A 24,045-nucleotide genomic window follows, 5' to 3' on the forward strand; every position below is an offset into this window, starting at 1 on the left:
AAATTTTCAACTCATATTGTATTTGGGATAATCCAACTTTATTATATTAACATGTTGAACCCTCATGTAAATTTTTTACAATTCGACTATTAAACTATGGTTGTATGTCATTACTATTTAATAATATATGGTTCATGGCCTCGATTGAGTTTCAAATGTCAAAGTGAGATAGATATTTCTATTGTAGATTAGGGCCACCATCCACTTATTTAATTTTTTTTCATTAATAGTTGTTACTGAATAATCTATATCTTTTCCACTAAAAATTAAATATTGTCCCCACTAAATTAATGATACTTCAACAATATTAGTGAAACTAAAAGGTATAATTTGTCTTCAACCATATACTTACTTTTAAAGTTAATTTTTTAACTCTAGACAATTCTAACAATTAAAAATAATTCATCTGCAATAGATTTTATGAAGAATTAAATATTCAACTGCATGAGAAATGAATTGTTGAAAGATGTACATATTGATCACATATATACATGGAGATGTTTTTTTATGGTGTTTTCTTTACATACTAAATATTTTATTTACCAAAAACAATTTTAAAATTTATAGAGAAATTAAAACTCATAGATGTTGAATTGTTTTAAAGAAAATAATTGTATATGCTTAAGAAAATTGTTTTTTTATCTGTGTTTTCTTTGATTAGGATTTTGTTTCAACTATCATGTGGTATATTTTTTTTATAACAAAAATTTAGAGTGATAAAATGATGCATAAGTCTAAAGTAGGAAATACTTTATGAAGTATTGAACATTTACAAATAGATTTATATTTGTTTAAATTTTAAGATGTATCGAACACTTATAACTATATTTACATTATTTAGATCTAAAGGCGTGTTGAACACTTACAAGTAAATTTACATTTGTTTCTTTTCAATGATATCAATCGAACGAACAACATGTCAAATTCATAGTGTCTTTTTAATTTTTACCACATTAAATATTGGAGTTTTGTGGTGTACGTTAATAATAATAATAATAATAATAATAATAATAATAATAATAATAATAATAATAATAATGTATTGACTTGTTTTTTATATACATATTTACAGTAAATGATAAAGTTTCACTAGTAAAAAATTTTAATTTCTTAACTTTTTAAAAATTTTGTGAAAGGAAAAATTTGTAACTAAAAAATGACACTACTAGTTATTTTAAAACTGTTCTTAAGTACTCTTGTTAAATTGAAACTTAAAAGTAAGAAATATACTATCAACATTCACGTGTCTATAAAAATCATAAGTAATTCTACTATATCGTAATTTTATATACATGTTAGGTAGGGGTATTCAAATCTACATCAATCTAAATAAAAATTGTAAATCAATTTTAAAAAATTGAAAACCATACAAACTTGAATTGAATTTCAAATTTCAAATGAAAACTGCTAAAATCAAATCAAATCAAATTAAATTTCAAATTTCTTTTTAAAAACTAAACTGTATGTATAAATTTTGATATTATTTATTTTTTATTGGTAGGAGATATTATATACAATCTATTATTTTTTGGTTTTTAATTGTTCTAATTATACATATTGGTCTACTTGAATGTTTTTTTTACTATTTGATATACGTTTTAAACATAATCTTGCAATTAATGTTCGTTGTTAGTAATATAAGATTGATGGAAAATGAATATAACATTTAATTGGATTTAATTTCTGAAGGGAATAGTCGAAACCGAATGGGTAGATCGTAAGTGATCCAAACCGAAAAACGAAGCGCTTTAATTAATTGCTACCAGTATATATATGATGGTGCGAGGTCGGGTTTTTGTAGCAAAGTGTGTAATTGAAGTCCTATTGCACACATATCATATCATATCATAAATCAAAATGGACAAATTATATGAAGAGGTTGAAGAGCCAGTTAGTCCAACCGGTCAATATTTCAACAACTCCATCATATCTTCATACGTTGTTGCCTTTATGGAATTTGCTAATCCATTTCATGAGTCACTATTGATACCTTTTATCACAAATGTCTTCTTTCATGCCAACCCACGCTTCTCCTCTATCATGGTTCCATTTCACTCTTTTCATAATTTATTACTTTACTACTTTTACATTCTACTTCTAAATCATTCATTTTCATTCCTTTTTTTTTTTTATTATCTAGTTTCAGACAATTAAACAAACGTTCATATAAAACAAAATTTTACTTCATTAAAAGGTTTGAATTTTTTTCACTTAATAAAGAACTCAAATTTTAATATTTTTGAAAATAAAACATGTAATTTTTTTCTAAATTTAATATTGTCTCAACAATATTAAATCAATTGGAAAAAAAATTATACAACATTAATTATATTAATTTAGTAATATCATGTTAAAATTAAAAAAAAAATCGGTTTAGTTCTCAGAATAAATTTCATTTTAAGTTTTCAGATGCGTTGGACCGACTCTATTATTATTTAATCGAGGGCTTAATTAATTTGCAACAGGTTAGAGGCGAAGATGGTACCATGAGATGGAGAAAGGTTGAAGTGTATCCTGAAGAGCATATAAAGATTCCGAAATTACCTGAGATAAAAGAATCATTATATGACAATTATTTTAATGAGTATGTAACAAGTATTCTAAATGCAAGAACACCACAAGACAAGCCCCTTTGGGAAATTCATCTTTTCAAGTATCCAACAAGCAAGGCTGCTACAACTGCAATATTCAAACTTCATCATGCAATTGGAGATGGTTATTCTTTGATGAGTGCTCTTCTTTCTTGTCTAAATAGAGCTGACGATCCTTCTCTTCCGTTGTCTTTTCCTTCTAGACAACAATCACATTCAAAATATGCACAAAAAAGTTTATTTCAAAAAATATGTTTAACTACGTCCTACTTTTTTGGCTCCATATTAGATTTTGGATCAAGCATAATCCAGACAAGAATTACTGAAGATGACATAACACCCATAAGGTCAGGGTATGAAGGAACTGAATTACAACCTTTTGCCCTGTCAGAAATAGTATTATCTCTTGATCAAATCAAAGCAACCAAATCAAAGCTTGGAGTGGTAAGATTAGCTATATATTTGATCAATTAAGCTAGATTATAAAATTACCAAATACTTGATTTTCATCCTTAACTACAAAAAAAAAATAAAAAAAATACTTGTATAGATCTACAAAATAAAAATTATGTGCTTTTACTCTTGATTAGGGTGGGTATATGTCTGGCTACATGAGACTAGGGTAGAAGTACATATAAGTCCAACATTACTTAAGTTTAATTTGACAAAAAAAATTAAAGTGTAATATGGACTTATATTTTAAGTTTGATACAACATTTTTTAAAGTCTAATATGATCTTTTAGTTTGTTAGGATTTATTTTATTCTAATAAATAATTTAAACAATCTTTATATATACCAACAAACTAATATGCCAATGATAATCTAACTTTACATTTTTGAAATTTTAGTTTTTTATATCACATCCTATTTAAATTATTTATGTTTTATAGTAATATCTTTTAATTATGTCAAAAATTGATATAGACTTATATGTCTAACTACATATATAAAAGGTTAGCAAACTTATAATTTTGCATAAAAATGATCACTTTTATAGCGTTGAAAATCAAAATTGTAATTGTCAATAATGCGAATAAAAAATATATTTAATACTTGATTATATTATTGGATAATGATAATAAAAAAGTTATATAATTGGATAAAGCTTGGTTAATTTTGTAGACTATAAACGATTTGGTTACTGGGATAATATTCTATGGAATTAGGCTTTACATGGAAGAGAAGGATGAGAAGACAAAATGTTCAAATTCAAAATCTGTGATATTACTCAACACAAGAAATATTAGTGGTTATAAATCATTGAAGGAAATGCAAAAACCAAAGTCCGAAGGTGGTCTTTGGGGGAATCAATTTTCTATGTTACAAATATCAATACCTAAACTAACCCAATCAAGAATTTCCAACCCTCTTGAGTTTGTTTGGGAATCCAGTAAATTAATCAAAAAGAAGAGATATTCTTTCGGTGTTTATCTCATGGCTTTGCTTATGGATTTTGAGAGGAAATTAAGAGGGCCTGAGGTATGTCATACACTTCATTTACTTACGTATTCTAATTTCTAAAAAATAATTATTTTAGTATCTTTCTTATATTTTTTCTCTCTAAAAGAATCATTCTTAAATTATTTCTTGAAAAAAATGAAAATGAAAATATCAAATCAAATTAAAACTGCTTAAATGAGAATCTACTTTCGTAGTTATTTTTTTTATTTTTCATAATTGAAGATTTTTAGTCAAATTTTATGTTTTTCTTGTATATGTTTGTATTCCAAAAAATTTAAAGAATTTATTTTGAAACACTAATGTATTTGGAAAATTTTAAAAAATTTCATAACACGAAATTTGTATTATGAATATTATTTTTTAAGTTTTTTGAAATGCAAATTTCGAATCTTATGAAATATATTTATGTTCTAAAAAACGTACACAAAGTTTAAATTTTTTAAAATACATTTATGAAACATTTTTTTATATATAAAATTTAAATTTTTTAAATATATATTTTACAGAATTATTTTAATTTTTTTTAAATTTAAGTTGAATTTAGTGAAAAGAAAAATATTGGTATAAAATGTGAAAATAAAAATAAAAATAAAAATGTGAAATACATAGTAAAATTTTCAATTTATTTTGATAGCTAAACTATCCAACTAATTTTTATTTATGAGTAGAAAGATAAAAAAACAGGAAATTTTAGTTAATTTGGAGCTTGATAATTTGATATAAAAATAATGTTGTGTATTTGATTGGATTGGTGTTTCAGGCTGTAGCTAAAGTACTCTTCAAGTCAGCTTTTAACTCAAGTACTCTTATCACAAACATGATAGGGCCAATAGAGAAGACAGCTGTGGAAAATATTCCAGTAAATGGAATATATTTCACCGTCATGGGTGGACCTGAGGTATTTTTGTTTTCATAAACAAAATCATGGATCAATGAACATGTTTCTGTCTAAATTTTAAATTTTTTTTAACACTATATTTGCATTTCTGTGATAGAGGCCGAACCCACGTCCTAAGAGTGAACTAGATATTATATACAATTATTCTATCAAATTCATGAACATTCAAATAGACCTTTAGTATTCTATTTTTTTTTTTTGATAAAAAAATTAAAAAGATAACACAACGTTTGAATCCAATGTCAAAAAGATTTTAAAACTCATCCTTTTAGTTATTTTCTTTTCTTTATTCGTGTTTTGCTCTGGCTTGACATTTTCTTGTAGATTTTTTTTAATTTTTAATTTTCTAGAATATGTTTTTGATCGCAAACACTTTCCATATATTTGGATAATATAAGATTAAGTTAGAATAGTAAATGTTCAGTTTGGTTTGGTGTCTGAATAAAAAGAATTTGAACTAATTAAAATAGTTAGCATGATTTGGTTTTATTTTTGCAATTTATTTCTCACAAAATTTAAACCAAAACAAAGTGATAAAGAGTTAATTGGTTTGTTTTGGTTCGATTCAATTGGAACAACAATTTTAAAAAATCTAAAAAAATATTAAGTTTCATTTATTTTATAAAAATATTCTATTTTCATTTCTAGTATTTCATATATATAATAATTATTTACTTTTAAAAATCTTTCTTCGACATAAAGCAAACACACATTTAAAAAAGTAAAAATATAAAATATTTTGATATATATATATATATATAATATAATTAGAAAATATGTGAATATGATATATTTTGTCCGATAACATGAATATAATGTAAAATAAAATAAATAATAATAAAATATAATTGTTTAATTTGAGTCTGATCAATTTTAAAAAACTTAAAATTAATACAAAATTCAATAAAAGTCGTGTTTATTTGACTTGGTTCAGTTTAAACTCAATCATAAAAAAAGAAAAATAATAATAATAATTTGATTGATTTAGATAACATTTTCAAATTTATTAGATTGTTGATTTGATTGTTACACCCTAGATAATATATTATAGTTTGAGTTCTAATCCACTTAATTAGTGTTGTCTGAGATTTTGAATTAGACTTCAATCAATAGTGATCACATCATTTATCATTTATGATTTATGATGTTTATCTTTTTAAGCTACTTTGATGATAGGTTGTTATATTTTTACTTGATAGATGTCTGCTGTCTATCTAATTGGCTAGTTGGGCAATTATATTTTTGTTTGACACATCTTGTGATCATAACTCTTTTATATATAATATAGTTTGGTTGCTTAAAAAATATTTACTTGTTGTGTGTGGTTGCAGAATTTATTCATTTCACTTATTAGCTATGTGAATATATTAAGAATCACCTTGAGAACTCTAAAGGGATTCATAGATGAACAAAAATTAAAGTTGTGCATAGAGAAAGCAGCTGAAGTCATATTCAAAGCAGCTATGGATATTTCCGAGATACCCACCACAAATTAACTGAGACATTCATATACTACTTTTTTTTTACTTCCAGTACTTGTTTTACATACAAATAAATAAATAGGTTTAGATGTACTTATTATTTTAGCTCATAAAATTTCAAAATAAAGAAATGTAGTCTCTCGAAACTTTAATGTATTGTTTACTTTAATGTATTGTTAATTCTTATTATTTTATTTTTATATCATTAATGTATTGTTTACTTTCCAAGAAAAAAGTATTACCGTATACAACGAGAAGCTTGAGAATTGCTATCTTGCTCAAAGCCTCGAGTTTTCTATAGTGCGATTTCATTGGATTATAACTACATTAAATTAAATAATAATATATAAATAATTAATATATTTGAATGATTATATATATATCATAAGATCATATGTTATGATATTTAAATTATATTATCATTCTTTCAATTAAAAATATAATAAATAAATAAAAATTATTGAATTTTAAAGTTGTAGGATCAAATTGGTAAATTTGATGAAAACAAAGGAACTGTATATTTAAATTAAAAAATTATTACACTTTTTTTATTTATTTATAATTTTAATTGATTTGTGTGTGTAAGAAAAAATTTGTCATATAGAGTAGGCGCGGTTGAATTGAATATTAACTTCAAATTTAGATTGATAGACTAAGGTAAGTAAAAATCAAACAAGTGAATTTATGAATTATGGTTATTTAGTTCGTTTGATTTAATTATGGTTGAACTTAATTATAAATATATAATAAAATAATAAATAATCATTTTACATTGCTATTTTTTCCTATATTTTTTTCTCGCGATTAATGAATGTGCTTAGTTGGATATAGAACAATTTTAAATATTAGTGGCCACAAAAGAATAAAGTTGATAGTTCATTTATCTTTTTACATTTATTTAAAATGTAGAAAAAATATTATCAATTTGAAATTTTCAGCAAATTCATTAATTATATTTTTTTACTATGAAATCAACCACGCAGCTAGAGTTGTAGTTGTAGTAGGGGTGTGTTTGTAGAAGAAAGAGGGTGGGGTAAGCATTCCCCAGTATTTTTCATTGCTTGGTGGGCCCGCGTTGCTCCAATCCATTCCTCTTTCCCCGACCCGAACCTAGAGTCAGACTCACCACGTATCTACACTTTAATGACGCCGCAGTAACACCGACGGAGGAGACACTACCGGCGGCGGAGTCCACATCGGAGAGAGCGTAAAGATGGAGTTGACAATCACACAACCTGATGATTGGCATCTTCATCTTCGTGACGGTGCTCTTCTTCAAGCTGTAACCCCTCACAGCGCAAAACATTTTGGAAGAGCTATAGTTATGCCAAATTTGAAACCACCTATCACTACCACAGCTTCCGCTATTTCTTATCGTGAATCTATTTTGAAAGCCATACCTAAAACTTCCAATTTCACCCCTCTCATGACACTTTATCTCACTGATGTTACATCACCTCATGAGATTCAACTTGCTAGTGAGTCAACCACACAACTACTCAAATGTTTATTTCATTTTTGTGTCTATTTTATATATGTAATTTTCCTCTCAATTAAGTTAGATTTATTTTTATTTAGTATTTTTGTGTTTATAATGTTATAAGATATATGCAAAAGTATATTAGGATTAGGTTATTACATTACTTGATACTGCTGCTAATTGCATTGACAGAAAAAAGTGGATTTGTTTATGGTGTGAAGTTATATCCTGCTGGTGCTACAACGAATTCCCAAGATGGTGTTACAGATATTTTTGGAAACTGTTATTCTGTTCTTGAGGAAATGGTTGAGCAAGGTTTACCATTATTGGTAATCTGTTTACTTTTATTTTTGTTTCTGTATGTTTAATGTCCCTCTTCCCCAATACAGTATTTTATTTGTTTGTGGGAGAGACTATATTTAATGTTCTTATACTGATTATAAAAATGCAATTCATGTTTTATGTTGCCATGCTTTATCTAATTGAAGATTCTAGATTCTGAATTCTTATCAAAAGTTAAATTGTTCATGAAATAATTATTACACCTTCATAAAAGAATTTATGTTTTTGGATACCAAATTCAGAGCTTATCAACAGTGAAATTATCTACAAACACTTCAATACTTGACAATGAGCCTAGCGAATCATATGGCAAGCCATGTGTGGCCCATTGACGGGTTTTTTCCCTCTCTTTTTAATACATAAAGTACTCAAGTTTTTGTTGTGCTGTTTTATATGTGAATCAGTATACATGACAGGTTCATGGAGAAGTTACAAATACAGAAGTTGATATTTTTGACCGGGAAAAGGTCTTTATTGAAACAATTTTAGAGCCTTTAATTCAAAGGCTTCCGCAGTTGAAGGTTGTGATGGAGCATATTACTACCATGGATGCTGTTAAATTTGTAGAGTCTTGCAAAGAAGGTATTTTAGTAAATTACTTGGGAGAGCTTTTGTGTCGTTCTTTTGTACTGTAGTTTAGTTATTAAATCCTTCTAACAATTTGCTATCTTTGTAAGGTTATGTAGCAGCAACTGTTACACCTCAACATATTCTTCTCAATCGCAATGCTTTGTTCCAAGGTGGCTTACAGCCTCACAATTTCTGTCTTCCCGTGCTTAAAAGAGAGATCCACAGTATGTTACTTTGTTTCTCTTCCAGTATTGTCCAGAGAGTTTCAACACCTTTTAGGTGTTAGATCAAATTTTTTGTTTAGATTTTGAAATAATGTCTGTCAAAAGAATGAAAGAATTGATTTAGAATGTATGGATTTTATAATATTCTTGTGGTGTGGCATTGTCTTCAGTAAATTTATCAGATATGTGATTGATCCGACTTGCATGGTAAAAGAGATATTTGTTTTCAGTGCATCTTAAGGCCTTTGAAATTTGAAAATTATTATACTTTTATAATTTTTAATTTTTCTGCAAGAGTACACGGTCCCACACACTACTAATTCCTAAGTTCGGTTGGAAAAATGTCGTTAGGGAACATCGACATTCATTTTAGACAAATATTTTAGTATTTTACAAAACTGTACTTCCCGGTTATCTTACAGACTTACAGTTAGCTAATTCCTTATGTCTCTTATTTAGGACAGGCTATTGTTGCAGCTATCACTAGTGGAAGTAAACGATTTTTCCTTGGAACCGATAGTGCTCCACATGATAGGCGTAAAAAGGAGTGTTCTTGTGGATGTGCTGGCATATACAACTCCCCAGTTGCTCTATCGCTATATGCTAAGGTTTTTGAAGAGGTAACACTTTTATCACAGTTTTATATTAAATTAAAAATGTCAATGTCTGTATTTGTGTATTCATTTCACAATTGTGCATATGGGTGGATTTCAGAAGAAGGGGAGATTTATTTCGTTTAATTGCAATATGCTTGAGTTTCTCTGAGATTAATTTGAATTATTCTTTTGTGATAGAAATTAAAATACTATTTCCAAAAGGTTTATAGAATAAACACACATATCTAATGTTAAATGTGGTGGTGATGTCTAGTAGTAATAGTACAGCGTGTTGGTAATTATTCACATACATTTCTCATGCACGTTTTAAGATATGATAAACTGCTTATCTGAGTATTGATGGTATGTTTCTTTATGGAATTTTTTTCCTTCATATTTTGCTTGCTTCCCTTGGAAAGTTGTGGAGTTTAATGTTTTATGAAATTGTTCCCTGTTTTAGGCTGGTGCACTTGACAAGCTTGAGGCTTTTACAAGTTTTAATGGACCCGACTTCTATGGTATCCCCAGAAACAAGTCAAAGATAAAACTGAGGAAATCTCCTTGGAAAGTACCCGAGTGTTTTTCATTTCCATTTGGAGATATTATTCCCATGTTTGCCGGTGAAACACTTGAATGGGAGGCAATGCTTGTCTGACTGGTCTCCAACTCTCCGCAGTTTGTTCGTTAGGTACCATTTATTGGAGTCTGTTACTCTAGTTAGTTGCCTTGATTACTGAACCTGATAGCTTGTATCTATCAACTGGTCGCACTCGTAGTTTCAGTTTAACTTTGAACTGGCATGTCTATTTGAAAGTTTGGTATCTTGCAGCTTAAATAACTGACTGTTGAAATGGGAATTTAATAATTTATGTGGGCATTCAGAGAATCAGAACTATGTTCAGGCAATTTTGTTGTTTTAAATATAAGTATCAGTTTGTAAAATTTTATCAATGTCCTCATTTCTATATCTTGGGTCCTCGCAAGTCATTGCTTTCCGTGCCTAATGAACAGTATAAAATTAAATATAAATAACAACAAAAATCGATGGAATATTTTGATCTCACCCTTATTCTGTTCATTTAGATTTGGATGCTTATAGATCTGAAGAAATTTCACTTAGAACACCACCACCACCACCACCCCAAATGGTGCTTTTCGCTTTTAATCATCTTGTAATTCTTTCGTTTGTCACTTCAGTCGCATATATGGGTTGAATCTTTTTGCATCACTAATGTTACATAGGGATATGGTACAGAATTGCATAACGAGCTGTAATATGTAACCAACAGGGATCATCATGTATCCTATCTATACTCTTGGTGATTAGAAGTTGGTAAAGATATCTAATGCTGCTTACCTCAAGGGTTCTTGCAGTTACTTGTCAACAAACTAAAACAAAAACAATTTAGAGCTGAACTAAAACACTAGCATTGTGTTAATAACAGGGGAGAGAAATGAAAGAACACTGATACCAATTACAAGTTTCAGTTAATGTGCATGATTGATAAGTTGACTAGGCACTAACCATTGCTGCACAATTTTACCTTCATGTGCATGATTGAATAGTTGAATAGACACCAACCATTGCTGCACAATAATGAAGTATGCAAGCTCGTGTCTTAGACATGATACATTTTGTTGCAAATTTCTTTCATACATCTATGAAAATATATGTGCACATATTTGAATTCAAAATTAGTTGAGTATCTGTGAATTTTGCATATAATGACTTTTGTAGAACAAGTTTTTTCTTTCTTTTATTTTTTAAACAAGTTTAGGTAAGTTGAATATTGGGGGCACACTAGAGTTTAATAGGTATTCTTCACCAACTAGACCAACCTTTTTTGGTAGTATTTTTTATTTGATTGGTATTTTTTATCATATAAAAATTCTATTTTGGTCTTGGTTTATATTGCAATAGTAGGCGTTTTAGGTGATTTTTTTTGGAATATTTTGACTATCCTATTAAAAGGAAGAAACAATTCTACAAATTTTATTGTCATTTTTGGCCTTTTTATATAAACAGTTAAATAAAAGCATATCTGATTATGTATAAGTTAATTTTCTAACAAAAGATAAAATTAAATCATTTTCGTATAAATATTAAAATGTTTTCATAATCTATCTCTGAGAATTTATGATAAATTGTTTGAAAACAGTTTATGGACACGTATTAAAAATATTAAATCATTTTTATAAAATTAAATTATTTTCGTATAAATATTAAAATTATTTAAAAATTCATATGATACATATAAATTGTTTTAAAAACATGGATCAAAATTATTGGTCGAAAATGTTTGAGAGACTATTGTTTAATGAAAAAATTTAGAATGACTGAAAACAAAAATATAATATATTTATAAGGACAAAAAATTTATGTAACCGTTAAATATACCCTATATATGAGTTAGTGGGATTTAGATCCTCTAGAGTGACTAAAGTATAAAGTGAGAAAATCAAGAGATATTATTATTATATAACAAAGTTACATTTGATTAGAATGCATCTACAATATCTACCATTGATTTGTTATTTGATGATTGATATCACTTATTTTATTCTTTAAAGTGAGGTTCTCACTTTATAAGAGTCAGATATGAGTTAATGTACCACTTGTAGTACTTTTTTTTTTCTTTTTAATTTAACTGTAGTGTCCATCTATTTTTACCAATTTACGAAATTGATTTTCATATTTTAAAATTCAACAGTTTGGGTTCTTCCTTCATATTTTTGAACTAAAAAAATGATGAAGTGACATATATAAATGATGTGGCATACAATCTATAGAATCAACATTAGTTATTCATGTATCCTTAATTAAATTATAAAAATGAATAATTTTTTAAGATGAACTTGAAGTTTTTAGAGAGTTTTATTTTAATTTTATGAGTTTTAATCATTCTATATCATCATATCATATGTCACATTGTCATTTTTTAATTAAAAAATCATAACTAGGGATCAGAATGAATTTTTAAATAAGAAGATCAATTTCGTAAATTGATTAAAATAGACAAACTAAAACATTAATTAAATCATTTTTTGAGTTCTACGGTGGACCATATTTATAAGTGGTCCACCAAAAATTAATACTTAAAAATCATCGAAAATTTTGACGACGATCGACAATTCTCTTCAAAAATAATAACTCACGACTCTCCTCGTTTTTAAACAAGATGATGACTTAATTGATATTTATTTAATACGAAGTACCTATTTATTTGTATTTTTTATTTTTATCAAATCTATATGTTTCAATCATGAAAATAAAAACAAATCATTAATTATTGAAGTTTTAAACAATTTAATTTATTTATTTGGGTCTAAACCACTTGTAGTATTTATATTGCATATTTTGCTTATTAGGAAAAAAGTGCAGGTGCTCTAGCCTATAAAGGTTGAAAGACGAGTCAAACAAATCTAGAGCTTGCCTTTCAAAGAGAAACCAAACAAGTTATTCCACGTCTACGAGAGAGTAATAGTTTTCTCTTTATTAGATCCTTATCCCGAAAACATACCCACACAATAAAGAGTATATCTTAATGTTGTACCATGATATATTTTCATGAAAAAACATATTTATTTATTTATCTATCTATTTATAGACATTAATATAGGTAAGACAGTCTATTCTCTAGACTCTAACCAGATGCAATAACTCAACCTTTCGCTAAACTATTGTGAGATATTAGTTCCTTTTGTTAAATTAAATTTATTTATGTAGGTTTATTTTAATTAGTGTTCTATAATAACAAGTTTTTTTAAAAGAGTTTTGCTGTGAAATTCATATACATACAAAAAAGTAGGGTATTGTAAATTTGAATTATTCACTCCAATATATAAAATATCTTTATAGTTTTATATCATTTGTGTATATTTATTATTATTATTATTATTATTATTATTATTATAGAAGGATATATTTTTTAGACTGTTTTTAATATTACTTTTTGTTATAATAAAGTAATAGAAACACATTTTTTTTATCCAAAATTATGCTTTTAAATATCATACCCAATACATATATAAATAAATGGAAAAATACAATTATATTGAATTGATTAAAAAAACCGTTATATTGAAATTATGCCTTTCACATTATATAAGTTTAATTTAGCCTTTCACTTTATATAGCCGCTTACAAAATTTGCTAGTTATTGTAATGCTTTTTATTTTTTATTTTATTTTTATAAGTTAGTTACTGTAATGGTTGTTAATTATATATATATATATATATGCGATATGTTTACAACTTTGAATATCCCTTTCACAAAGCTTTTAGTTAAAAAAAAATCTCTTTCACAAAGTAATATTCCAATAATTGAGCATTGAAAGCCAATGAAGGGGGAAGCACAAGAGAAACACTCTCACCATAAATGAAATCATCTTCTTATGTGTTTTAATATTACTGCCTTGCTTATTAATATCAGGAAAATTACGAAATTTGTCATGAATTTCCATCCTAGCAATCCAAACTTAACTCAATCTGTCTATTTTTATCCTTATTCCATTTTTCAGATTTCTTTTGGATTGATAATTTATTTCATATAGATCATGTACGTAAATTTTTATACAAATCTAAAATCATTTCATATGTTATTGATTCGAATTGGATTTAAGATGATGGCTGATTTTGTGGATTGCACTGAATTCTGACGAATAGGTGATATCTACAAACACTTTAACGTTCAAGTAAGTATTGATTCGAAAAGTAAGATGTATAAGATGAAAAAAGATTGTGTATATTCCCTGATGTCAAAGGCACTCTGTATATAAGTACGAGTCCGAACACAGAGGGAGATAGACACAAAGAAATGATATTATTATGAGTGGACTCGGAGAGATGACGTTTTAAAGTAATCTTAAGGACTGACCCATCTAAAAAAAGCGAAGACAAACTATAATTAATATATTTCAAAAGACAAAATTTCATTTAAAGAGAGAACTAATATCTTTCAACAAATTACTTTCCATACATACACGGGCATGGATCAAACCCAAAACTATCAATTTGAAGGGATCATTTTTGTTTTTCTTTTTGAATTAATATTGATTTGTAACAACCATATCTTGTTAATTAGTTGATTCCTATACCGGTCAATTTTTTCTTTTTTGAAAACACGGAATTGTATGTTGTTATTTTGTGCTTCTTTTACAAAAGTTTTGAAAAAAGTAAGATGCATCTAAAAACCCCATAAATCAGTTCCCATTTCAAAATCCCCCAACTTAGGCTGTATAATTTCCTCATCACTTGTTGATTCATTCACAAACCTTTTCAATCTCTCACTCACTTTCGTCCCTCCAAATTGAAGACAACGTTCACCAACCTGCATAAATATACCACGATCAAATTAAATTAAAGAGATAAAAAATATATATATATACAAATTAAAGGAAGTACTAATCAATTGAGTAATTCACAATCAACAAACATCTCATTTAGTTTTAAATATACGAAAAATTAAGTCAATAAAAATTACTCATGTCCTTATATATAAACAAAGTTAATCAACAAATACATAAATAACTTTTTTTATACTTCAAACCGCATAAACTAAAAATTAACATGGATATATACCTTAGCATGCACAACATGAACGAGTAAATCTCCAAAGGTTGATGAATTGACACTCTTGACCTCTACATTCTCTTCATGCAATACACGTATGATTTCATATAAAATGAACCGGTTATCTAATCCACATGTGAAAACAAATTGTAAAGAAGAACCAATTTCGTGAATCTCAAAACGTGGTAATTTTGGTGCACCAATGAAGCAATCACGAGATCTTTTCTTCTTTCTCAATAACATCTCTTTCTTCTCTTTATCCATTTTCACTTTTGCTTCTAAATTCTTTATGTAGTTTATCGCCTCATCAACTTGCTCCGGTAATGACAACACTTCCTAAAGTATACATAATCACATCAAATTTGCATTGCTCAAATTAATCCTAAAAGATTTATCTACACCGTACGTAAAAAAAATAAATCCATGATTTTTGTGTATTTCTCTTCCAATTTTACATAATTTAAACTACTAATTTACTTATAATTTTATCCTTCTTTATTTAATTAAATAACTAAATTTTTAAAACATCTATACTTCAATATAAAATGATATCAAGTTTTTTAACAAAAATATTTAATTCTAATATTGTTGCAAAAATTTTAATTTCAATTTTATTCTTTTTTATCAAAAAAATCGGACGTGAATACTTCTACGATCTAGAGTACAGTATAAAAATTTCTTATGTTGCTGAAATTGCAACACGAGGCTGCATTAGCCACACTTTACTTTAATGTTGAAATATCAAAGATCGCAATTCACGACATGATCTAACCGTTATTGTCATCACTATTTAAAATCTTTATTTTAATAAAAAATTAAATGGCTAAACAAAGAAATAACTCACACGCTATATAATTATATTTTAAAGTAATATATATTATTGGATTGGTGCATGAAATAACTAGGGTGAAAATATTAGAAATGAAGAGAGAGAGAGAGAGAGAGAGAGAGAGAGAGAGAGAGAGAGAGAGAGAGAGAAAACTTGGGGTTATAATTAGGGAGAAGAGAGTTGAGTTTGGAGTAGAGGATTTTCATCTTATTTCTTCTATCTCTCTCAACAATCCTTCTTTCAACTTTGGTTGTAGAGCTAGTAGGTTGATCACTTCCCATTTGATTAATATAAATTAATGTTTAAATTTCTAAGATGAGCTTAAGCTAATTTAAGATAAACTAATTTTTAATTAGGAGAGCTAGCTATAGGATGAAATTGTGAATTTTGTGTTTGTGCATGTGGGTGTGTATATATAATATATAGGAAAAGAATTAAAGTGGAGTGTGATGGGAGTGATTAATTTATTGTGAGCGAAGGAAAGAAGCGATGAAAATGCCAATGGAAAGTTGGAAACGTCACTTGGGAGACGTCATCTTCTTAAACTTCAAATACGCATGTGTTTTTTATTTTACCATAATTACACCTTTTATTTTCACCCATTTTTTATACTTTAATTATAATTTTAAATATTTTATTTTCACTAATTTATAAACTTAGTTTTTCTATTTTAAAGTTAATATTTTTTATTTATTTTTTAAAAATTTTGAACTAAAAAATAATAAATTAACATATTTTAAATGGTATGAGATACAATTTCATAATTTAGATCCATTAATATTCATATGTTATTAATTAAATTATAAAAATAATAAAATTTATAAAATTAAAAGATAAATTTTTAAAAGATTTTATTACAATTTTATGAGTAAATACATATATGCATATGTAAGCGATTTCTTTGTATGAAAACGCATATAATATATAAATGAATTGATTTTATAAATTAATAAAAATAAAATAACTAAACATACAATTAATTTTTTTATTTTTATTCACTTTCCGATCATCTAATGTATTTGATGCTCAGCTAGAATATTTGAAGTCTTTGATTATGATTAATATGTTATTTATATATTATATACGTTTTCATACATATGTATTTACCAATTACTTAGTAGATTTTGAGGTGTACATAAATATATATGGATACAAATAAAATTGTAAGTAAATTAGTTGTAAATATTATGATGTTGGAAAAAATTAAAGCTTATCATCTTAATAATGTGAATTTTTTTTTATATGTGCAGATAATCAAACAGAAAGTATAAATCTATATAGTAACAATTGATATAAAATTAAATATAAGACAAAAATAAATTTTAATATAAAAAACTTTTTTATTGAGAGAATAAAAACCAGTGTGCGTTCAAACATTCTTGGTCTCCTGTTAGTGTCTGCCGACCTCTTTTCCTTTTTTGTTTCTTTGTTGCTTCTCTTTCTTTTCTTTTGCTTAGGCCCTTTCTTTTTATTTCTCGTATACGTCAAGTCTAATAAATTACTCTATTTCCTTCATAGTCGTTTTTATTGAACCCACCCAACATGTTATACTATTATTTGTGAATAATTTTGATTGTTAAGTAACTAGTTCATTAATCATTGTATTAAGTAAACAAATTGTTGATGGTGATTTAGGAGTTAAAAAAACACCACACTAAATTAAAAAATTATCACATTCGGTTTCGTAAACCAAATAAAATGTGTATATAAATAGTATTTATAAAGAAAAATACATTAATAATTTTTTTGATGTATAATTATAGTGATCACAAATCTAATAAATACAAAGAAAAATCTGAAATACTAGATTTTCAATTTTAATTAATTAAAACATGTATGTTTGTTCTCGAGTTTTAGAATATTTTTTATTTCAACAATTTCACAAAGGTAGAAAGAAAATTTTAAATTTTTTCATATTATTTGGTAAAAAAATGTGGGAGGCAAAAGTGGAATTTAGTAAAATGTAGTGTTACGGAGATTAGGTGATGAAGTCCCAAGTAGATTTATTTCACAAATGTATAATAAGATAAATGATTTATATATTATTAATTTGAAGGTGAAATAAAACAATAGATAACATTATATCGAAAAAAACAAAACGACTTGTTCTAAATAGTTTACATTAATTGTGGACAGTCTATAATTACACCATGAGCATACAAGTGTCTTTCTTTTAATGACAAAATTATATTAGAAACAAAATTACAAAGAAAACAAAATAAAATGATAGTTGATTATGACCGAAACCAAGAGGGAAACAACATAAGAATAAGAATGTCTATAAGCACTTTTTTCTTGTTAAAGATGAACAAGCACTTTTTTATTACATTAGAGATGAACAAGCACTTAAAATTCAAGAAAATATATTCAACCTCAAATATTTTTATAGCAACATTATACATAGCTATAAATTAAATAGTTTTATTTTTTTTTCACTCAATATCTTATATGTTTGTCATAAATCAATATTTTAAAAGTGACTGGTATTATATAAAGTAATTAAATATGTGTCCTTAATTAACATATATTTTTGTATAAAATGAAATATAAGTAAAAATTATAATTGAAAAATTGATTAAAAATTTAGATGAGATACATGAACAAGGTAGAAAAATGATCCAGATCGAGTTCAAGTTACCTCTCAAATTATCCGTCCTATTCTAAATTACTTTAAAACATATGATCATTTTATGTTATTATTTATTTACTCTCTCTAAAAAAATCATCAATTAGATAACTAATTTAGTAACTTGAAGTTTCTTAAACAATGTTATGACTCACTACTTTTGAATCGATGGTTAAGTGGTAATATAAGTGACTTGTTTATGAGTTATTTTATGTTTAATTTTTTTTTCCTTTCTAAAAAGATGTTTAATAATTACTATTTGTCGACTCATTTTGATATCAATTCAATCACGTCTTTATTTTGATCCGTCCTTATTAAATTTACAACTCATCAATTTTGGTCGAATCAAAGGACGCATTAAGATTTAAAAATTGATACAATCAAATGTTGAGATCGAGTAAAGAATACGTCAAAATCAACATACATTCAATAATAAAGATTATTTTTATTTTTTATTTTTTATATTAGTTTTTATACACTTGATACCTCTCTCTCTCTAAAACTTCATTTGCAAGTTGGATTTTAAAGAGTTTTAAAATAAAGAACTTTGAAAGGTTTAATTTGTATTTTAATATATATTTGATAATTTTAAAAAATTAAAAAAAATTAATACAATATTATACACTTATTTATTCCGTTGTTCTTTTTAATTTTGTTAAAAATATTAAATATATTAAAATATAAATTTAACCTTTTAAAATATTTTACACAAACAAACTAATTCGTAAAGTAACATTTCTGGTGTGTATACATGTACGTTCAAAAACAAATCATGGATTAGCGGGTGGATTAAGAGGAAAAACAAGGATATTGTATAAATTGTGATAATTATTGAATTAATCATGATTATTTAATGTGTAATTTATACATCACAATCACATTATGCTTTCTCTTGTGAAGCTTCTGGGAGAATCATGGAATATAAAAACATGGCATTAATAATTGACTTCACTGTTCAAATTACTGTGCCGTCCTTTAACGTTCACATTTTCTTATGACTCTGTCATATAGTCTTTGTCTATAAGCACACATAACTTAATTATATTAACAAAATAATTTTACAGTGTCGTTTAATGGAAACCCATCAGTTCGACCAACTTATCATGTATGTTTATTTAGTAAACAAATTTAAAAATAATTATTTATTTAAGTTTCATTGATCATTAGTGTAAAACTAGTTCAAATTAATTGTTTGATTTTTTTTTTGAAAAAATTAGTTGTATGTAACTAACTAATTTTTTTCATTCACAAAAAAAAGAAAATTATCTCATTGAAATCATGTGTATTTTCAAAAGCTTTCATAATAATATTTTTTTTTTTTAAAGTGTCAATAATAAAAGTGAGTGATTGACAAATTAAACTTATATTATATTAATTAAAATTTATTTTAAAATAGATATATTAACTCTATTGATTTAGTCTAGTGATAAAAGTACAAGTATTAGGTCCAACAAATTGTGGTTCGATTTTTTTGTGTGCCATTGAGGAAAATAAATATAATTTTTTTTCCTAAGTGTTTAACGAGCTCTAAACTATTATCTACTTTGTAGTTCTCAACTGGATTTGGCTACTTTTATTATACACTCTCTCTGTTAATAAACAAAAACAACTATTTTGACTCTTGATTTGGTTGCTATTATAAGTAAAAGTTAATTATTCTTATGTCATTTAAAGTTATTATTACTAATATATTCTTAATTTATTTCAAAAATATTTAATGTGATAGTCAAATATTTGACATTAAAAAAAAAATACTATCCTCTCTTTGTTCATTTATATATTTTTTTATATAAAGTATTTTAATATGGTCAACTGCTAACTAAAAATACGACATAGTCGGGCCCAAACAGATTGCCCACTTTCTTTCTTTATTTGAATGTTTGAATCCTTTTGAATACAGCAATTCAATTCCAAGTGATGCAAGTCATCATCCACTTCACAACCATACAACATTTGTTGCATTGCTTACTCCAACTTCATCCACCACTAATTTCCTACTCATTTCCGCGAAATTGGAACATTTCTTTTTTTTTTTTTTGGTTTACGTACGAACCCAAACTTAAAAAAAAAAAACAAAAGGTAGTAAAGACAATCAGTGTTAGCTTTAGGTAGACCACAATAATTCAGACAAATTAAAGTTGTTAATTAAGCATGCGTAGATTACAGAATAATGTCTATAAACATCAATGATTTTGCTAAATATATTCTATTGATCCCCACAATAACATCACGAAAAACTACTCTAGTCTCGTTTGAGTTAGACTCATTTTAAGAAAATGATTAATGAAATTGTAAGAAAATTTGCATACAATTAAGAAATTCTAAGGTTCGAATCCAGCCCATGATACGTTATATTGAGAGGACAATTATATGACATATGATGTGTCACTCTCTCATAGACATGTGTGTAATTGAGTAGACATGAACCAAGATGATAAGAGCATCTACAACGGGAGTGAAAATGAGTTCGTCGCCAATGAAAAAGGAACGTTGTTTCATAGCAGTTACTTTTTTTTTTTTTTTTTTTTTCTATCTATTTTCACAATTTAATAATAATATAATTATAAGCGCTACCTTTTATTAATTTATTAATAATAATAAATTTATCATTTTTTATTAATTTATAGCCGTTAACTTCTTTTTAATTTATTAAATAATAATAATTTTGTAACCATTAGCTTTTTTTTAGTTAATATACCACCGTTAGCCTTTTTTTTCTCATTTAATTACGATTGTTAACTCATTAATAGAAACAATTTGTTACTCGTACTTTTTCTTCACAATTTTTGTTACAGAAGTTTATTAAAGTTTTTATTAATGTACTTTTTTATTTATTTTTCCATTTAAATTAATATTTTAAGTTATAATAAAATTAAATATTAATGTATAAATTAAAGTAATGGAATATAATATGATTTTTTAAAAGTTAAACCGTAAAAAATGAATGAGTTGATTTAAGGTGATGTGGCATAGTAGAACTTGAATCATGTTGAGTTCACAGTTGGAGTAGAAAATGAGTGAATTGCTTCAAGATGACGTGACACAGTGGACTCCATCTAAAGAACCCATATTGAGTTTACCGTTGTAGATGCTCTAATAACACCAATTTTTTATATAAAAAAATAGTTTAAACCACCATTCTAGTCCTTGAAGGTGTAATATGTTATCTCTTTGGTCCTTGAATCAGTCATAAACTCAAATTAATCACCGAATCATCAAAATAGTCTCTAAAAAATATAACTTACTATCATAAAAGTTCTTGAAAGATACAATTTACTATCAAAATAATATATGACCATTATAACGTCAATGACAAATTGACTGTGCATTTTCATGATTCGACGACTAACTTACTATCATAAAAGTTCTTGAAAGATACAATTTATTGTCAAAATAGTATATGATCATTATAACGTCAATGACAAATTGATTGACATTTTCATGATTCGACGACTAACATAGATTTTTAACTAAGTTAAAGATTAAAATGAGAGCACATTCTACTCTCATGGACTAAAATGATGATTTACCCAAAAAAATCCATAAATTTGAAACATATTATCCTTCTTTCTACTTATTGTATTCTTTATTTTCATCCATAACTCTCAGTGAAGAATAAAAGAGGTGATAAAAAGGATATGTTTTCAATTTTTAGATTTTTTTGAAAAAAAAATAGTGTTACCCTCGTTTTGGTCATTGGTTACTCAATTATACATGTGACACTGACAAAGTGACACATAATCAAATTAATAGATTTAACAATTAACTTGACATCAAATACTAAACTGACAAACGCTTGGATTGGGATTAATTTGAGTTTTTGGTAGTTAGGGTTCAAAGTGACAAGTCCCAACACATTCAAATACTAAAATAGTGCTTTAACCATTAATGCTTTAAACATTTTTAAATTAAGAATCTATTTTTTTTATTAATTTTAAATTTAATAATCTGAATTTTTTTATTTATTTAACTAGTTTATTTATTTTAAATTAAAATAAATAAATTATTTTAAATTAGTTACTCTAAAATATTATTTATTAAAATTATATAAATTATTCATTTTATTTAAATTATCTATTTTAATTTATAATAAATAATTTATTTTAAATTATTGACTGATATAGCTAGTTTATTTATTTCTAATTATAAAGGATAAAAGAAATAATAATGAGTAAATAATAAGATATAAGTTCAGAAACTACATGAAACAACTTTTCAAAAGACATTATAAGCTATAAACTCACAATAAAATGAGCATTTCCAAAGCGATTAACAATAGCTTTGAGCATCTCGATAGTGTAGACTAAGGCTTTGGTTAGTAAAATCAAGCTATAAGTTTGCTCATAGTTTGAAAATTGACTTATTATATATTATTTATAACTGAAAAATTAATTAATTGAAATTAAAGTATTTGATAAATTTAACTTCTAATAATATAAAATGACATAATTATTTAATTTATAATAATAAAAAATGTGACATTTTTATCCAATCTCTTTTAAGTATTGTTTTGCTCCATTTTTTTTTAATCAATTTTCCTACTTTACTTTATTACTGTGGAAGAAACTAAAAAAAAAAATACAACAAGACTTTGAAATAAAAATCAGAACCTTGCAATTCATTTACGTTTTTTGTTTTTTTTATTACAATACAAACATAAATTTGAAGAGTTCTCTACAAGTTTAGCAAACTCCATATGTATAAATAGTAATCATAAAAATAATGCAATTCATTTAGTTTACAATTTAATATAAAAATGAATTTAACTTTATTACAATGATAAATTAGAAGATGAGGAAATAATCATAATTATGACAATGCATATCTTAATCAATTTCTTGTAAGCTGAATAACATGAATATTTATTTATTTATTTAGTTATTTTGGCAAGATTTTAAAGAAACAACTTTGTTCGCCGAGAAGAAGCTATGAACTAATGGGTGACAGAGTGGTGAGTGAATGTGATAGTTATTTTGTATTATATTAGAATAAAAAATAATCAAAATAAAATTATAAAATTATAAATGAAAGAAAACGTAAAAAGTTATAAGTTATAAGCTCAAATGCTATTTGAAATAGCGTCTCATAATAAGTTATAAGCTGGTGAGAAAAAACTTGTTTACCAAACATTTATTTTAATCCAACAAACTTAAAAACTAGTTTAATAATTACCAAATAGTGCCTAAGAGTCCGTTTGGTAAAATTAAGCTATAAGCTAGCTCATAGGTGAAAAGCTGATGACTTATAGTTGAAAAACTAGTTAATTGAAATTAAAGTGTTTGATAAATTTAGCTTCTAACAATATAAAATAACATAATTATTTAATTTAAAATAAAAAAAAATATGACATTTTTATCCAATCTTCTACCTATT

At 25.9% G+C, this 24,045-nt stretch overlaps 3 protein-coding genes across 3 annotated transcripts; 2 read left to right on the plus strand and 1 right to left on the minus strand.

The window, feature by feature from the left end:
• Nucleotides 1-1,783: 1,783 nt before the first annotated feature.
• Nucleotides 1,784-6,686, plus strand: LOC101506655 (wax ester synthase/diacylglycerol acyltransferase 4-like). The gene is made up of 5 exons (XM_004505511.4): nucleotides 1,784-2,043; nucleotides 2,466-3,035; nucleotides 3,716-4,072; nucleotides 4,815-4,952; nucleotides 6,284-6,686. The coding sequence occupies exons 1-5, from the start codon at nucleotides 1,858-1,860 to the stop codon at nucleotides 6,446-6,448; spliced, it is 1,416 nt and encodes a 471-aa protein (XP_004505568.1). The 5' UTR covers nucleotides 1,784-1,857; the 3' UTR covers nucleotides 6,449-6,686.
• A 714-nt stretch (nucleotides 6,687-7,400) lies between these two features.
• Nucleotides 7,401-10,531, plus strand: LOC101506334 (dihydroorotase, mitochondrial). Its single transcript, XM_004505510.4, has 6 exons — nucleotides 7,401-7,911; nucleotides 8,106-8,242; nucleotides 8,672-8,837; nucleotides 8,933-9,049; nucleotides 9,509-9,669; nucleotides 10,106-10,531. The coding sequence occupies exons 1-6, from the start codon at nucleotides 7,647-7,649 to the stop codon at nucleotides 10,298-10,300; spliced, it is 1,041 nt and encodes a 346-aa protein (XP_004505567.1). The 5' UTR covers nucleotides 7,401-7,646; the 3' UTR covers nucleotides 10,301-10,531.
• A 3,528-nt stretch (nucleotides 10,532-14,059) lies between these two features.
• LOC101500132 (transcription factor bHLH162-like) lies at nucleotides 14,060-16,135 on the minus strand. Its single transcript, XM_027335714.2, has 2 exons — nucleotides 15,227-16,135; nucleotides 14,060-14,975 (listed from the first exon to the last, which is right to left on the minus strand). The coding sequence occupies exons 1-2, from the start codon at nucleotides 15,479-15,481 to the stop codon at nucleotides 14,832-14,834; spliced, it is 399 nt and encodes a 132-aa protein (XP_027191515.1). The 5' UTR covers nucleotides 15,482-16,135; the 3' UTR covers nucleotides 14,060-14,831.
• Between the last annotated feature and the right edge of the window lie 7,910 nt (nucleotides 16,136-24,045).

Source organism: Cicer arietinum, chromosome 6 (genome assembly GCF_000331145.2).
Source record: "Cicer arietinum cultivar CDC Frontier isolate Library 1 chromosome 6, Cicar.CDCFrontier_v2.0, whole genome shotgun sequence".
In the NCBI taxonomy this organism is placed as follows: Eukaryota; Viridiplantae; Streptophyta; class Magnoliopsida; order Fabales; family Fabaceae; genus Cicer; species Cicer arietinum.

What these genes read in the sequence shown, in the direction of transcription:
- LOC101506655 (XM_004505511.4), top strand. Translation starts at nt 1,858, where the DNA reads ATGGACAAATTATATGAAGAGGTTGAAGAGCCAGTTAGTCCAACCGGT. An exon ending in CCAAATCAAAGCTTGGAGTG is followed by an intron (nt 3,036 to 3,715) that starts GTAAGATTAGCT and finishes TTAATTTTGTAG; the next exon opens with ACTATAAACGATTTGGTTAC. An exon ending in GGAAATTAAGAGGGCCTGAG is followed by an intron (nt 4,073 to 4,814) that starts GTATGTCATACA and finishes TTGGTGTTTCAG; the next exon opens with GCTGTAGCTAAAGTACTCTT.
- LOC101506334 (XM_004505510.4), top strand. Translation starts at nt 7,647, where the DNA reads ATGGAGTTGACAATCACACAACCTGATGATTGGCATCTTCATCTTCGT. An exon ending in TGTAGAGTCTTGCAAAGAAG is followed by an intron (nt 8,838 to 8,932) that starts GTATTTTAGTAA and finishes TATCTTTGTAAG; the next exon opens with GTTATGTAGCAGCAACTGTT. An exon ending in ATGCTAAGGTTTTTGAAGAG is followed by an intron (nt 9,670 to 10,105) that starts GTAACACTTTTA and finishes TCCCTGTTTTAG; the next exon opens with GCTGGTGCACTTGACAAGCT.
- LOC101500132 (XM_027335714.2), bottom strand. Translation starts at nt 15,481, where the DNA reads ATGGATAAAGAGAAGAAAGAGATGTTATTGAGAAAGAAGAAAAGATCT. An exon ending in TTCATGTTGTGCATGCTAAG is followed by an intron (nt 14,976 to 15,226) that starts GTATATATCCAT and finishes ATATTTATGCAG; the next exon opens with GTTGGTGAACGTTGTCTTCA.